This window comes from Tachyglossus aculeatus, chromosome 14 (assembly GCF_015852505.1).
Source record: "Tachyglossus aculeatus isolate mTacAcu1 chromosome 14, mTacAcu1.pri, whole genome shotgun sequence".
NCBI classification, from domain to species: Eukaryota; Metazoa; Chordata; class Mammalia; order Monotremata; family Tachyglossidae; genus Tachyglossus; species Tachyglossus aculeatus.
The window spans coordinates 57,241,813-57,256,428 of NC_052079.1; the positions used below are offsets into that span (position 1 = coordinate 57,241,813).

At 46.1% G+C, this 14,616-nt stretch overlaps 1 protein-coding gene across 1 annotated transcript in view; it reads left to right on the top strand.

Moving 5' to 3' along the window:
• CELSR1 (cadherin EGF LAG seven-pass G-type receptor 1) overlaps window positions 1-14,616 on the top strand; it is a 181,305-nt gene that overhangs the window by 79,719 nt on the left and 86,970 nt on the right. Inside the window, exons 3-4 of the mRNA XM_038756093.1 lie at window positions 8,900-9,122; window positions 13,097-13,212. Coding sequence (XP_038612021.1) covers window positions 8,900-9,122; window positions 13,097-13,212 — 339 coding nt within the window. The remainder of the gene's footprint in view (window positions 1-8,899; window positions 9,123-13,096; window positions 13,213-14,616) is intronic.

The following is a 14,616-nucleotide window of genomic DNA, read 5'->3' on the forward strand; positions in this document are numbered from 1 at the left end:
TTGGCACATAGTACGCGCTTAACAAATACCATCATTATTTTTAGTATTCATTCATTCATTCAATCGTATTTATTGAGCGCTTACTGTGTGCAGAGCACTGTACTAAGTGCTTGGGAAGTACAAGTTGGCAACATAGAGAGACGGTCCCTACCCAACAGCGGGCTCACAGTCTAGAAGGGGGAGACAGAGAACAAAACAAAACATATTAACAAAATAAAATAAATAGAATAAATATGTACAAATAAAATAGAGTAATAAATATGTACAAACATATATACATATATACAGGTTATTTTTATTATTATTTGTTGAGCTTACTGTGTGGATTCAAGAGATCGGAGACAGGCTGAGCTCTGCAAAATTTATTCTTTGTGGAGGATTGAACTTCCCTTTCGGGAGGAATACCAGTCTTGATCCAGCGTGACATAGCCGATAGAGCCCGGGCTTGGGAGAGAGAAGGTCATGGGTTCTAATCCCGGCTCTTCCGCTTATCTGCCATGTGACCTTGGGGAAGTCACTTCTCTGGGCCGTCTGTAAAATGGGGATTGCGACTGTGAGCCCCATGTGGGACAGGGACGGTGTCCAACCCGATTTTCTTGTATTGAGCCCAGAGCTTAGTACCGTTCTTGGCACATAGGAAGAGTTTAACTAATACCATCAGCGTGGCTCAGTGGAAAGAGCACGGGCTTTGGAGTCAGAGGTCCAGGGTTCGAATCCCGGCTCCACCACATGTCTGCTGTGTGACCTTGGGCAGGTCACTTCACTTCTCTGGGCCTCAGTTCCCTCATCTGTAAAATGGGGTGACGACTATAAGCCCCATGTGGGACAATTTGATTACCTTGTATCTACCCCAGCGCTTAGAACAGTGCTTGGCACGTAGTAAGCGCTTAACAAATACCAGCATTATTATTATTATTATTATTATTGTTATTATTATTATTGATCTGCTGCCCAGAACGTCGGAGGTGGCAGGTATTTATCACCTGCCCTTCTGAGCCGTTTGGGCATCCGGTTTCCACTTGTCTAATCTCTGTGTCCTCCCCGCTGCTCCTTCAAACCTTATTTGGTCGGCTCGGGGCCAAGGGACACCTTCTTCCACATTCCTGGGCTGGAATATCTATCGAACGGTTTGGGTTCCGAGTTCCGCTTTGCTAGTTCAGGCAATCACGAGAGCATTTTGACCTTGAGACGGCGGGAGTCCCGGATCACCTTGGAATGAGGAGACAGATGTTAATATGAACATATAAGTAACTTATAGTATGTAATTTGAAGATACAAGGGAAGTGACTTGTCCAAGGTCAGTTGCCGAAGACACGCGGCGGATCTGGGATTAGAATAATAATAATAGTAATACTATTTGTAAGCGCTTACTATGTGCCAACTATGCTCTGATCCAAGTCCGTCTGACTCCGAGGCCCGTATTCTACCAATTAATAATAATTGTGGTGCTTGTTAAGAGCTTACTACTTGCCAGGCACCATTCTAAGTCCTGGGGTAGATACTAGTTTATCCCTTTGGACACGATCCTGCTCTTAATCCCCATTTTATAGATGAGGCACAGAAAAGTTAAGTTAAATGATTTGCCTAAGGTCACACAGCAGCCACCGAGCTAGGACTAGAACCCAGAAGCAGCGTGGCTCAGTGGAAAGAACCTGGGCTTTGGAGTCAGAGGTCATGGGTTCAAATCCTGGCTCCGCTACTTGTCAGCTGTGTGACTTTGGGCAAGTCACTTAACTTCTCTGGGCCTCAGTTCCCTCATCTGTAAAATGGGGATTAAGACTGCGAGCCCCAGGTGGGACAACCTGATCACCTTGTACCCTCCCCAGGGCTTAGAACAGTGCTTTGCACATAGTAAGCGCTTAATAAATGCCATTATTATTATTATTATTATTATTATTATTATTATTATTATTATTCTGACTCCCAGTTCTGTGCTCTACTAGGCCACACCATTTGGCTGCTTCTCTCCTCCAGGTCCCCTTTCCCCAACCCTCCCGTCTCCCCCTCACTCCAACTGAATGACCCGCCCTTGGCCGACTGAAGCCATCCATCGGACACATACCTTCCAGTGGTTCTGCAAGGAGAAAGGGCCCCGGTTGATGTCCGCCCCAGGCCCGGTACCCCCTCCCCGTCACCCCCAGCCTCAGTTCTGTTCTTCACCCAGATATTTGGCCAGTTTGACCAGACTCTAACCGACTTTGGCTATTGGATTGATAACCTATTGACTCAAAAGTTTATGAATTGTACACAAAACTTTCCCGGGGCCTTTTATCCGGTTATCACAGTAACAGATCTGGTTTCTCCATTCTGCTTCAATTTACCTCTTCAAAGTGCCTCCTGTGTTTGAAGCTCCCTCTCTTTACACCCTCTTTTTTGGTAAATGTTGTCTAACCAGATGGGGCTAGGGGCTTCTGGCAAGCCTCAGGAAGGGTTGATTTGACAACTTTCCCTCCGAGTCAGAATTTCCCACATGGGGATTTGAACCTGCCCCGGCCATTTTTTATGCGAGACTGGCAGTTCCCATGTATCTCCATCTGCGGTTGTTTCATTTTTGTCGTACTGGTATTTGTGAATCGCTTATTAGGTGCCAGGCACTGTATTAAGCGCTGGGGTAGATGCAGAGTCATCGGGCCAGATGCTGATTCCCTCCCCATAACGAGCTTACAGAGTAGCAGGGGAGACAGGTGGTAATGTGATTAAATAAGTAATTTATAATATATAATTTAAATGTATGTAATAATAATAATTATTATGGTATTTGTTAAAGTGCTTACTATGTGCACTGTTCTAAGCACTGGGGTAGATGCAAGATAATCAGGTTGGACACAGTCCCTGTGCCACATAGCGCTCACACTCTTAATCCCCATTTTACAGATGAGGGAATTGAGGCACAGAGAAGTGAAGTGACTTGCCCAGGGTCACACAGCATACAAGTGGCAGAGCCAGGATGAGAACCCACGACCTTCTGATTCCCAGGCATGGGCTCTAGCCACTAGGCCATGCCACTTCAAATGTACAGAAGTGCTGTGGGGTGAGCCCACTGCTGGGTAGGGACTGTCTCTATATGTTGCCAACTTGTACTTCCCAAGCGCTTAGTACAGTGCTCTGCACACAGTAGTGCTCAATAAATGCGATTGATGATGATATCAAATGCCCAGAGGTCTCAGAGGCCTAGAGGACGCAGAAGGGAGAGCAAGCCGGGAAATCAGTCGATGGTACTTATTGAACATTTACTATGCAGTGTACTAAGTGGTTGAGAGGGTACAGTACAACAGATTTAGCAGACACATTCTTTGCCCCTAACGGGTTTACAATCTAGAGGGGGAGACAGACATTAATATGCATAAAGAAGTAATGTACATAATTTAAATATATGTACATCTTTAAAAGGGGAAAAGGGAAGAGGGCTTAATTGGGGAAGACCTCTTGGAGAGGTGACTGTTACAGTAGTAGTAGCAGTAATTGGGTTTTCATGGCTAGAAATTTTCAAGACAACACCCTGAGTTATGGCCTAGTGGATTTAAAAAAAGATACTTCTTTTTAAAATAATGACAACGGCCCTTTGTGTTTGTACTCATTTGGCACTTTTCTGAGAAATCAAAGCCAACTTTATTGTTTTATATGCTCCCAAAAGCTAGGTACATTGCCCTGCACACCATAAGCACTCAATAAATTCCATTGATTGCTGGGTATAGACCACATGGGAATCCTCAAAAGCCTCAATAAAACTAAAACTTTCTTTACCTTAATAACCCTCATATCATTCCAGTGAGGAGAGAGCAAGCAGCTCAGTAGTCCTCTGCAGTTTTTGGATTAGCCAGTCAGTCAAACGATCACATTTTTTGTGGTATTTGTTAAGCGCTTACTGTGTGTCAGGCCCTGTACTAAATGCAGGGGTAATACAAGCTACTCAGAATAGACACAGTCCCTGTCTCCTACATGGGGCTCACAGGCTTACCCCATTTTACAGATGAGGTAACTGAGGCCCAGAGAACTTAAGTGACTTGCCCAAAGTCACACAGCAGACAAGTGGCAAAGCCGGGATTAGAAACCAGGTAAACCCTGAGGGGAGTAATAATAATAATGATGGCATTTGTTAAGAGCTTACTATGTGCCAAGCACTGTTCTAAGCACGGGGGGATACAAGTAAATTAGGTTGTCCCAAATGGGGCTCACAGTCTTAATCCCCATTTTACAGATGAGGTAACTGAGGCCCAGAGAACCTAAGTGACTTGCCCAAAGTCACACAGCTGACAAGTGGCAGATCCGGGATTGGAACCCACGACCTCTCACTCCCAAGCTCGTGCTCTTTCCACTGAGCTGAGTACAATACAACAGAGTTGGCAGTCATGTTCCCTGTCCAGAGAGAGCTTATCGTCTTCTCCTGTTTTTTGAATCACCGGAGAGTAGAGGAGTTTTTGTAATAGTAAGTGTTTTTCCAACAATTGAGTGTGAGACCAACACTTGCAAGAAATGGCCCAAAATTGAATGAAAAGGTGGGTGGGTGGTTTTATTTAATCAAGGGGAAAGGTTTATTTAACCAGTTGATCCCCAGGCCCACCCCACCCCTCGGGTGTGACCAAGACAACCGGGGCCCCGAAATTCAGCCTGTGTGAAGGATTGTGGGAACGTCATTTCTGTTGTTTCTGCAGGCCCCCTTTTTGTTTAGTCTGTCACGGCTCAGTGCCTGCCGTGGAATCTCATGCCGCTATCGGCCGCTTTTGTTGAACGTGAATATGCCGGACCGAGGTACTGACACGTTAAGCTGGAGCACTTAATGCAAACACTTGAAAACGTTCAACTTACTCTGTCAAAAGGAAGCAGAAAGAACCCGGGAACGTCACAGTAAGCTAAGTATTGAGACTCACACGCTCGATCGTCAAGTGGCACGCTCGATCGTTAAGCGGAGGGGTCGTGGTAAAAACGATCCGGCCACCCACTCGGGTGGATGAGTCTGTAGAAAGAAAAAAAGCTGACCCCCCCCCCAAACAGTCTAAAAGTCAACTAGACCCACTTCAAGTTCAGAGAGGACTCAGCCAGTATTTAGGCTAGAGCCCAGTTGCCGGTGATTAATTTGCCGCTGTACTTCAGGGTTTCAGCAGTTGCTTAAAGCAAAGTTTATGCGTGTGTGAGTAATGTACGGTTTATGCAACCGTGTCTTTCTTGGGTTTATATTTCAGGATGTGGGCAGGAAGTCGGCGGCAAGGTAGATATATAAATACCATTGATTGATTGATTGATATTGAGCAGGTGCAGAGCACAGTACTAAGCACTTGGGAAAGTACAGTACAACAGAGCTGGTAGGGTTGCTCCCTTGTCCACAACTTAATACCCTCCTCCTTACACTAAGAACTTGTTATCTCGCTCCAGACCGCTCACCCATGCCCTGCCTCTGGTCTGGAATGTCCTCCCTCTTCATATTCACCAGACAATGACTCTCCCCCCGCTTCAAAACCTTATTGAAGGCCCATCTCCTCCAAGAAGCCTTCCTTGACTAAGCCCTCCTTTCCTCCTCTCCCACTCCCTTCTGCGCCACCCTGACCTTTATTCATCCACCATCCCAGCCCTAGAGTGCTTATGTCCATAACTGTAATTTTTAAATTTATATTCATGTCTGTCTGCCCCTCCAGGCTGTAAGTTCGTTGTGGGCAGGGAATATGTCTGTAATACTGTTCTGTTGTACTTCCCAAGTGCTTAGTTCAGTGCTGTGCACACAGTAAGCATTCAATGAATACGATAGACTGATTAAGAACCCCATGTGAGACAGGGTCTCTGTTTGGTTTCTACAAGTCTGATTGACTTGTATGTACCCCAAAGCTAAGAACATGCTTGACATATGTAAGCGCATAACAAATTCAACAATTACTGTGTACCATATCTACCTCAGGGCTTAGTGCAGTAGTTGGCACATAGAAGGTACTTGACAATTATGACGAGTATTATTATTGCTAGTAGGAGTTTTGTTCAAATACTTCCTGTCTGCCGAGCCCTTTACTAAGCACTTAGGAGACTACTCTGTCAATCAATCAGTCAATTGAATTTATTGAGCCCGTCCCGTGTAGACCGTCTCCTGTACTAAGCACTTGGGAGAGTCCAATATAACAGAGTTGCCAGACGCATTCCTTGCCCACAACGAGCTGACAGTCTAGAGGGGAAAGTACAATAGGGATTGAAAAGACCATTCTTCATGGATTTTATGTTCATGGATTTTATGAGTGCGCATACGGCCCATGACAGACAGGAGATGAGACAAAGGAAAAGTTATAAACGCCAGTAATAATGGGCTACCACCAAGTCAAGTCTGTAGAAGCGAAGACAAGAAAGACACCTTAATAACCATCCCCCAAGTATATAAGGGATATTGAGCAGGTGGTGGTGAGCAGGTATTTTTGGTTTCTGATGAGAACAGGGAACAAGGGAATTAGTTGTCCAGGCTTAAACTGTAGAGTGGGGATTTTCCCTAGACATTAGAAAGAATTTCCTGACTCAGGGTTGTGAGACACTGAAGAAAATCACAGTGGGTGCCTGGGAATTGTTTTATATGGAGAGGGGATGGGGGAGAGGGGGCTGCCCCCCCTCAGGATGGTTTAGGTTCTCAGGGGAGGGGGAAAAGGGCGCCTGGGGGAATTTACCAAGTGAACATTGACAGTTAAAACAGATTCAGGTGAAGACTGCTTTTCACTTAGATGACCGGCTTCACTTCCTTCTTTTCACCAGAATCCATTCAACTGTGAGCCCCATGAGGGACATAGACATGTGTCTAACCAGTGGATAGAGCACAGGCCTGGGAATCAGAAGGTTGTGGTTTCTAATCCCAGCTCTGCCACTTGCCTGCTGTGTGACCTTGGGCAAGTCACTTCACTTCTCTGGGACTCAGTTTCCTCATCTGTAAAATGGGGATGGAAACTGTGAGCCCCATGTGGGACAGAGACTGTGTCCAACCCAATATGCTTGTATCTACAGCACTGCTTAGTACAGTGCCTGGCACAGAGTAAGTGCTTAACAAATACCAGAATTATTTTTCTTATTCTCTACCACCAATGCTTAGTACAGTGCTTGGCACAGAGAAACCGTTGAACAAGTATCATTATGTTGCCAACTTGTACTATATGTTGCCAACTTGTACTTCCCAAGCGCTTGGTATAGTGCTCTGCACACAGTAAGCGCTCAATAAATACAAAATTGAGTGAATGAATGAATTATAATTATTATCAGAACTGTGGAGCTCCTTTCTTTTAAGGTCAGAGTGACCTTTTTTTTTCAACCTTCTACATTCACAAAGTTCTCTTTCCACTGGGAGTCACTTTTTGTTTCCCTTAGTGGTTTACAAGGGATTCAGTAAGTCCATCCCCCAGGCCCAGGGCATGGATTTCTATGAGGAAAGGGGAAAAACTCCAGAATGGAAGAAATGAGTGTTGGCACCGGTGTGCTTCCTTAGTCTGTGCCCCTCCCAAGGGAAGATAATAAGTGCAGTATTTGTTAAGCTCTTTCTATGTGCTTACTATGTGCCAAGCACTGTTCTAAGCCCTGGCGTAATACAGATTAATCAAGTTGGACACAGTCCCTGTCCCACGTGGGGCTCACAATCTTAATCCCCATTTTTTAACAGATGAGGTAACTGAGGCACAGAGAAGTGAAGTGACTTCCCCAAGGTCACACAGCAGACATGTGGTAGAGCCGGGATTAGAACCCATGACCTTTTGACTCCCAACCCGGGTTTTAGCCACTACCCCACGCTGCTTCCCATATGCCATTCTGCTTCCCAGGATTGTGAGGGTCCCCGATCCTTATTCAAGATGAGTCTTATCGGGGAATGCGTGGCTTCATAGAGCATCCCGATTCTTTCCAGGAGAGGGACCACTTCAGGAAGCAGCATGGTGTAGTGGAAAGAGCATGGACCTAGAAGTTGGAAGGGAAGGGAATGCATCTGTTTATTATTATATTTTACTCTCCCAAGTGTCTAGTTCAGTGCTCTGCACAGTAAGTGCTCAGTAAATACAATTGAATGAATTATGAAAGGACAATAGAAGCAAAACATAGGTTCCCAGCCCACAAGGAGCTTACAGTTTCTGGGGGAAGGGATAGATAAATACAGTGGGAACTGCGGGAAAACCGAGGATCAGAGAGGGAGGAGAATGACAAATCTCAGATGTTGACATTTGTCCTCGAGAATGTTGAAATCTGTTTCATTCCTTTCCAAAGGACAAAAAAGGAAAGATAAAATACACACACCCAAACACACACCCCAATTATTATTACTATTATAATTAAGTCAGTACAGGTCTGGGTAGATCATCATAAGCGTTCCTGGAAATATTTAAGCCACTGAAATTTTAGGCCGCCGAGAACACTGAGGGAAAGTAGATCTAGCAGGCCTTGAGTTTCTTTTTAAATTTTTTTTTTATGGTCTCTGTTAAGGGCTTACTATGTGCCAGTCGCTGTACTAAACACTGGGGTAAATGCAAGCTAAACAGGATGGACACGGTCCATGTCCCACATTCATTCATTCATTCAATCGTATTTATTGAGCACTTACTGTGTGCAGAGCACTGTACCAAGCGCTTGGGGAGTACAAGTTGGCAACCTATAGAGACAGTCCCTACCCAACAACGGGCTCACATCTCATAGTCTTAATCCCCATTTTCCAGGTAAGGGAACTGAGGCCCAGAGAAGCTAAATGACTTGTCACACAGCAGGTATGTGGTGGAGCTGGAATCAGAAGCCATTTCAGTCTGGTTTTTAGCCTCCGTACACAGACCTTGCACCCTCTCCTCAGGGGACGCCCTTTCGATCCAGGATGTAATGAAAAAGGGCATCACACGTGCAGTTCTTGGTCTCCTCAGCGCCCTGTGCCTCGATTTGACGAGCCCGTGTGCCGTTTGTTCATCCCTCCTCCCAGGCGACTCCTGTGACGTGAACGCACGGTCCGGCCGCTGTGCCCCCGGCCTGTGTAAGAACGGAGGCACCTGCGTCAATTTGCTCATCGGAGGCTTCAAGTGCGAGTGCCCCCCCGGAGAGTTCGAGAGACCCTACTGCGAGATGACCACCAGGAGCTTCCCCCCACAGTCCTTCGTCACCTTCAAGGGCTTACGACAACGCTTTCACTTCACCCTCTCTCTCATGTAAGTTTTTCATCCGGGCTGCGACCAGGCGGAGTTCCGACAGAGTCACCCTTTGGGCCGAGGGCTGACAGAAATTCAGATACTGACAGGATTTCAGATATGTCTATATGTCTGAACCATCCCCAACACCCCATTTTCCCCCCACCATGAGCCCCTCTCTCATCCCCCCGACTCCTTTGTATCAGGGAGAGCTGCAGGGAGAGTTGGCAGGGTGTGTCAGGGTCTTCTTGAAGACAACCAGGAAAGAATAGGCCTGGAAACGAGCAGGCTTGTTGACAGAAGACAGGAAAGAAGAGAAAGAGAGAAAGCATTTGGGAAAAATGAGTTTGGGGAGATCTGCCTCAGCACCCTCATCTGTAAAATGGGGATTAAGACTGTGAGTCCCATGAGGGACGTGGATAGTGTCTGACCTGATTAGCTTGGAAAAAGAAAGATAAAAGTGTTTAAAAAATGTCCAACATGTTTACTGATGGCTTTCCAGTAGGTAGTGTGGAGGTTGGGATTGCTTTAGGTGTGTTCGGAGCATATTTCAGTGCTGTCTTTTTTTTTTCCAATGGTATATGTTAAGTGCTTACTAAAAGTCAGGCACTGTATTGAGCATTAGGGTAGGTACAAGATAATCAGGTTGGAGCCAGTCCAGGTCCCACATGGGGTGCACAGTCTTAATCCCCCTTTTCCAGATGAGTTAGCTGATGCCCAGAGAAGCAAATTTCCCAAGATCACACAGCAGACAAGTGCTGGAGCCAGGATTAGAATCCAGGCCCTCTGGCTCCCCGGCTTGGGCTCTTTCTACGAGGTCTCGCTGCTTCCCATTTGTGTGCAGTAGTCAGATGCAGATGGGAGGTTAACATTCCTACCCCCGTAACCCGCTCCCCGCGTCTGCTCTAACCAACACGAGGCAGAATCACAGAGCGGGGTCCCAGACTGTGGAGAATTCGTCTCATCCCTTGACTTTCGGCCTGACCCCTTTCAGGTCTCCGGCCATTCTGTGTCACATGTGGTTTTTGAGGCTCACAACGCGGCCCCAGTACAGAGTTCTGCTATTCAGAGTCAGAAGAGCGCTTAACAAATACCATCATTATTCTTGTGATGGGAAGCGACTACCTCATCTGAGTAACATCAGTCGTGGCTTTGTCATTCTAAGAATAATAATAATTGGGGTATTTGTTAATGGCTTACTATGTGCCAAGAACTGTACTGAGCCCTGGGGTATATACAAAATCATCAGGTCCCACATGGGGCTCACAGTCCAAGTAGGAGGGAGAACAGGTATCGACCCCCTATTTTTCAGATGAGGCAACTGAGGCCCAGAGGAATGAAGTGACTGACCCAAGGTCACACAGCAGATAAGTGGCAGAGCCAAGATTAGAACCTGGGTCCTCTGACTTCTGGGCCCGGGCTCTTTCCACTAGGCCACGCTGCTTTTCTAACATATTCCTGCTGGCAGAGTCCCTGTATCTTTAGCAGCTAAGAACCACGTGCAACCTTTTAGGAGCCGACGAGTTTCCATAACTTGAAATAAAATAGACCACTGGAGGATGCCACACCCAACACACATCTAAACTGACTGTCTGGTAAATATCATTTATTGAGAAAGGAATGGGGCAGCTGCCATTCCAGTAATTTCCTTCCCCTTTCCCTCCCTTCTTATCTGCTGTCCTCTATTTTGCTCTTCAATCAGACAGTTACTAGTGCCGATTGAGCTCCTACTGTGTGTAGAGTGTTGTTCTAAGTGCTCTGGAAGCTCCTGGTGGGCAGGGAATGTGTCTACCAACTCTGCTGCATTTTACTCTCCCAAGCGTTTAGTGCGGTGTTCTGCACACAGTAAGTGCTCAATAAATAGCATAATGATGATTTCTTCCCACTCCTCTGCCATGAATCTCTTCTTTCCCTTCCTCCTCTCCACCCTGTTCTGTCCCTCTCTTCCCTCTTATTTCTTGAGGATGGATGAGGAGAAGCAGCATGGCATAGTGGATTTGAGCATGGGCCTCGGAGTCAGTAGGCCATGGTTTCTCATCCCGACTTTGCCTTGCATCTGCTGTGTGACTTTGGGCAAGTCACTTTATTTCTCTGTGCCTCAGTTACCTCATCTGTAAAATGGGGATTGAGACTGTGAGCCCCATGTGGGACAGAGACTGTGTCCAACCTGATTTGCCACATGGACCCAGCAAGCTGTTGCTTATACCCTCACAGTTGCTCTTTTATCATGGATAAGGGAGGTGCTTTACCATCTCTCTCTTTCTCTCTCTCTCTCTCTCTCTCTCTCTCTCTCTCTCTCCCTCTCACCCCCCCACACACATACACACGCACAAACACACGCACACAAAACCCACTAGGACTGACTAGTGACCCAGAACCCCCTTACCACGACTTTCAAGATAGTTCCCTTGTGCTTTGGCTTTTGGTTTCAAGTCCTAGGGGAAATTGGTTGCAATTATGTCAGTATGATGAAGGAAATTTCTACCCAGGAAGCGTCATATTTAGCTGAACTGAGTTCCTTGTATCTCGCTGGGGGTCTGTGTATTGATGATGCTTTTGTCCTAACAGAAAGTAATTAGTTCTCCCATAAGCTATTTGAAATTAGTGTATTTAACATTCCAATAGGCACTTTTCCCACAATAGGAGGTGGATTTCCCAATGCCCGGTGTCATTCATGGATTATGTTTCCATGTAAAGTCACGCAGGCTTCATTTCTCGCACTATGAATATGATTTTGCCACAATACCTGGGGGCCAGAATTAGCCCATGTGCCACCACCAGGATATCTTGGCTGACCGTGCCAGCCTCTGGCCGAGGCCCATTTCCCCGTAACCCGGGTCTGACCCTGCCCCACCTTCCTCGGGGAATTGGGCACACACCCCACCTCTTCTATACACCCCACTACTTCAGACCCATGGGGACTACAGGATTGATGAACTCCAGAGCTGTTTTAGAGAAGCAGGAGGCCCAGTAGATAGAGCACAGGCCCGGGAGGCAGAAGGACCTGGGTTCTAATTCTGGCACCACCATTTGTCGACTGGATGACCTTCGACAAGTCACTTCACTTCTCTGGGCTTCAATTCCCTCATCTGTAAAATGGGGCATAAGACTGTGAGCCCCATGTGAGACAGGCTCCATATCCAATCTCGTTTGCTTGTGTCCACCCTAGGGCTTAGTTCAGTCCCTGGCACATAGTAAGCACTTAACAAATGCCACAATTCTTATTATTTTTTATTATTACTATTAGTCCTCTAGGATTTGGAATCGGACCAGCAATAAAGAAAACAGAGGAGACCACTGGTACTCTCTCACTCTTTGCTGAGCAATAGAACTTAGAGATAGGAGGTCACTGTTAAGGGAGTCTGGAAGGTTGTCAGATGTGTCAGAATTCATTTTTGCTGAAATTTTTTGGGGGAGGGGTTTGGCAGGAGGGAATTTGAAATTCCCTCTTGCCCCCCCCCGCCAAAAACATTGTATCAGCTTTTACGGATGTAACCATCTTTATTGGCTTTTGTTTAGCTTTAGCTCCGCTTCCTCCTGAAATGCCGAACGTCCCAAAGATGTCCTTCGTGGGAGATTCTCACTCAAGAGGAAAAAACAAACAAACACAAATTCTGGTTCAGCAGTTAGAGCCCGGTTTCTTAGTTGACCAAGTAATGATTTGGGAATCCTAAGCCCCAGGGGCGAAACCCCCTGCAAATTGTTTACAGTGCCTTGGCCAAATTCCCTTGTAGATTTTATGATTTGCTACTTCCAGAAAGCACATCACCAATCCGTTTTTATGGCCTGTCAAGGTTCAGTGGGAAGAATAGCCAATGGCTGGGCTGAAAGCTTAAACCGCCATTCATTTCCCGAAGCACAATAGCTCATTCTTCGGCCCTGTCCAGTGAGAGTTGTCATTGGTAGGCGGCCTCTTTTCTCCGAGAGAACCGATTGTAAACCCGTCAGTTGGGAGCTCATTAAACATGAAATGTGGGCCTGCCTTTGTATTCCAGGTTTGCTACCCGGGAGAGAAACGCTCTTCTTCTGTACAATGGACGTTTCAATGAGAAGCATGACTTTATTGCTCTGGAGATCATCGAAGAGCAAATCCAGCTTACGTTCTCTGCAGGTAAGGCATTTCTTTGGCTACCTTTCCCACTCATCTCTCCAGAGCTTCCTGGACCAGCCTTGTTCCCTAAAACGGCTTTAAATCTTTCCCCCCGTCACCGCGGCCTGTCCACGCGGGATGAGGAATCTTGTATAGAAAGAGCCCAGACGTCAAGGGGAAGTTAAATAAGAGTGTGGATCTTATATTAAAAGGAGCCTGCGCACCCCAGCGCTATTAAACAAGAGCGCAGATCGTGCCCGATGAAGACACAATTTGAATTGTTACTTGAAAATGGACAGTGCGGTTAAAATGTGTCAGAAAGAGTGATAGGCCCAGGACAAAGGACTCTACTTTCCTTTTGAACTAGTTGTGCTGAAGATCTGCGGAGGAGGAGAGAGGTATGGAGAGGAATGAATAAAAAACGATTGAAGGGATGAAAGAGAGGAGGAAGGGAGAGATTTAATTGGTTGAATACAGTCTGATCATACGTTCTTGCCATAGATCCAAGGAACAGTTCACTTCTAACACTGAAGATATCAACGTGTCACAACTCCCTCCTCCTCCCCCTTCCCGCCCCAGAGTTTTTGTGTTTTTAGAATGGGCCCAATCCTAGCTATTTCTTCGGAATAATTAGTAAAAATTAATTTCCCGTTTTAGCCATCAAAAGTCCATCATAGTGTAGACATTTTGTGTTGAGAAGCAGCGTGGCTCAGTGGAAAGAGCACGGGCTTTGGAGTCAGAGGTCATGAGTTCAAATCCCAGCTCCGCCAACTGTCAGCTGTGTGACTCTGGGCAAGTCACTTAACTTCTCCGTACCTCGGTTACCTCATCTGTAAAATGGGGATTAAAAGTGTGAGCCCCACGTGGGACAACCTGATCACCTTGTCACCTCCCCAGTGCTTAGAACAGTGCTTTGCACATAGTAAGCGCTTAACAAATACCATTATTATTATTATTATTATTTTATTATTTTGTAAATAGTAAAATGCCAGCCTGGCCTAGTGGAAAGAGCACAGGCCTGGGAATCAGGGAATCTGGGTTCTAATCCCAGATCTGCCACTTGCCCACAGTGGGTGACCTTGGGCAAGTCACTTCACTTTTCTGTGACTCAGTTTCCTCAACTGCGAAATGGGGATTCAGTACCTGTTCTCCCTTCTGCATAGACCGTGAGCCCTATGTGGAACAGGGACTGTGTCCAGCCTGATTAACTTGTACGTACTCAGTGATTAGAACAGTGTTTGACACATAGTAAGCGCTTATCAAATACCATAATTAATATTACCGTAATTATCCTTGTTCTTCCTCCTGCTCCCATTGTGTACAAATTATTTTTATTCAATCCTCTATCTCCCAGTCCTTAGGGGCAAAGAACCTGTTTCTTGCTTTTGTCATATTCTCCCAAACTCTAAAGTCGAGCACTTCACC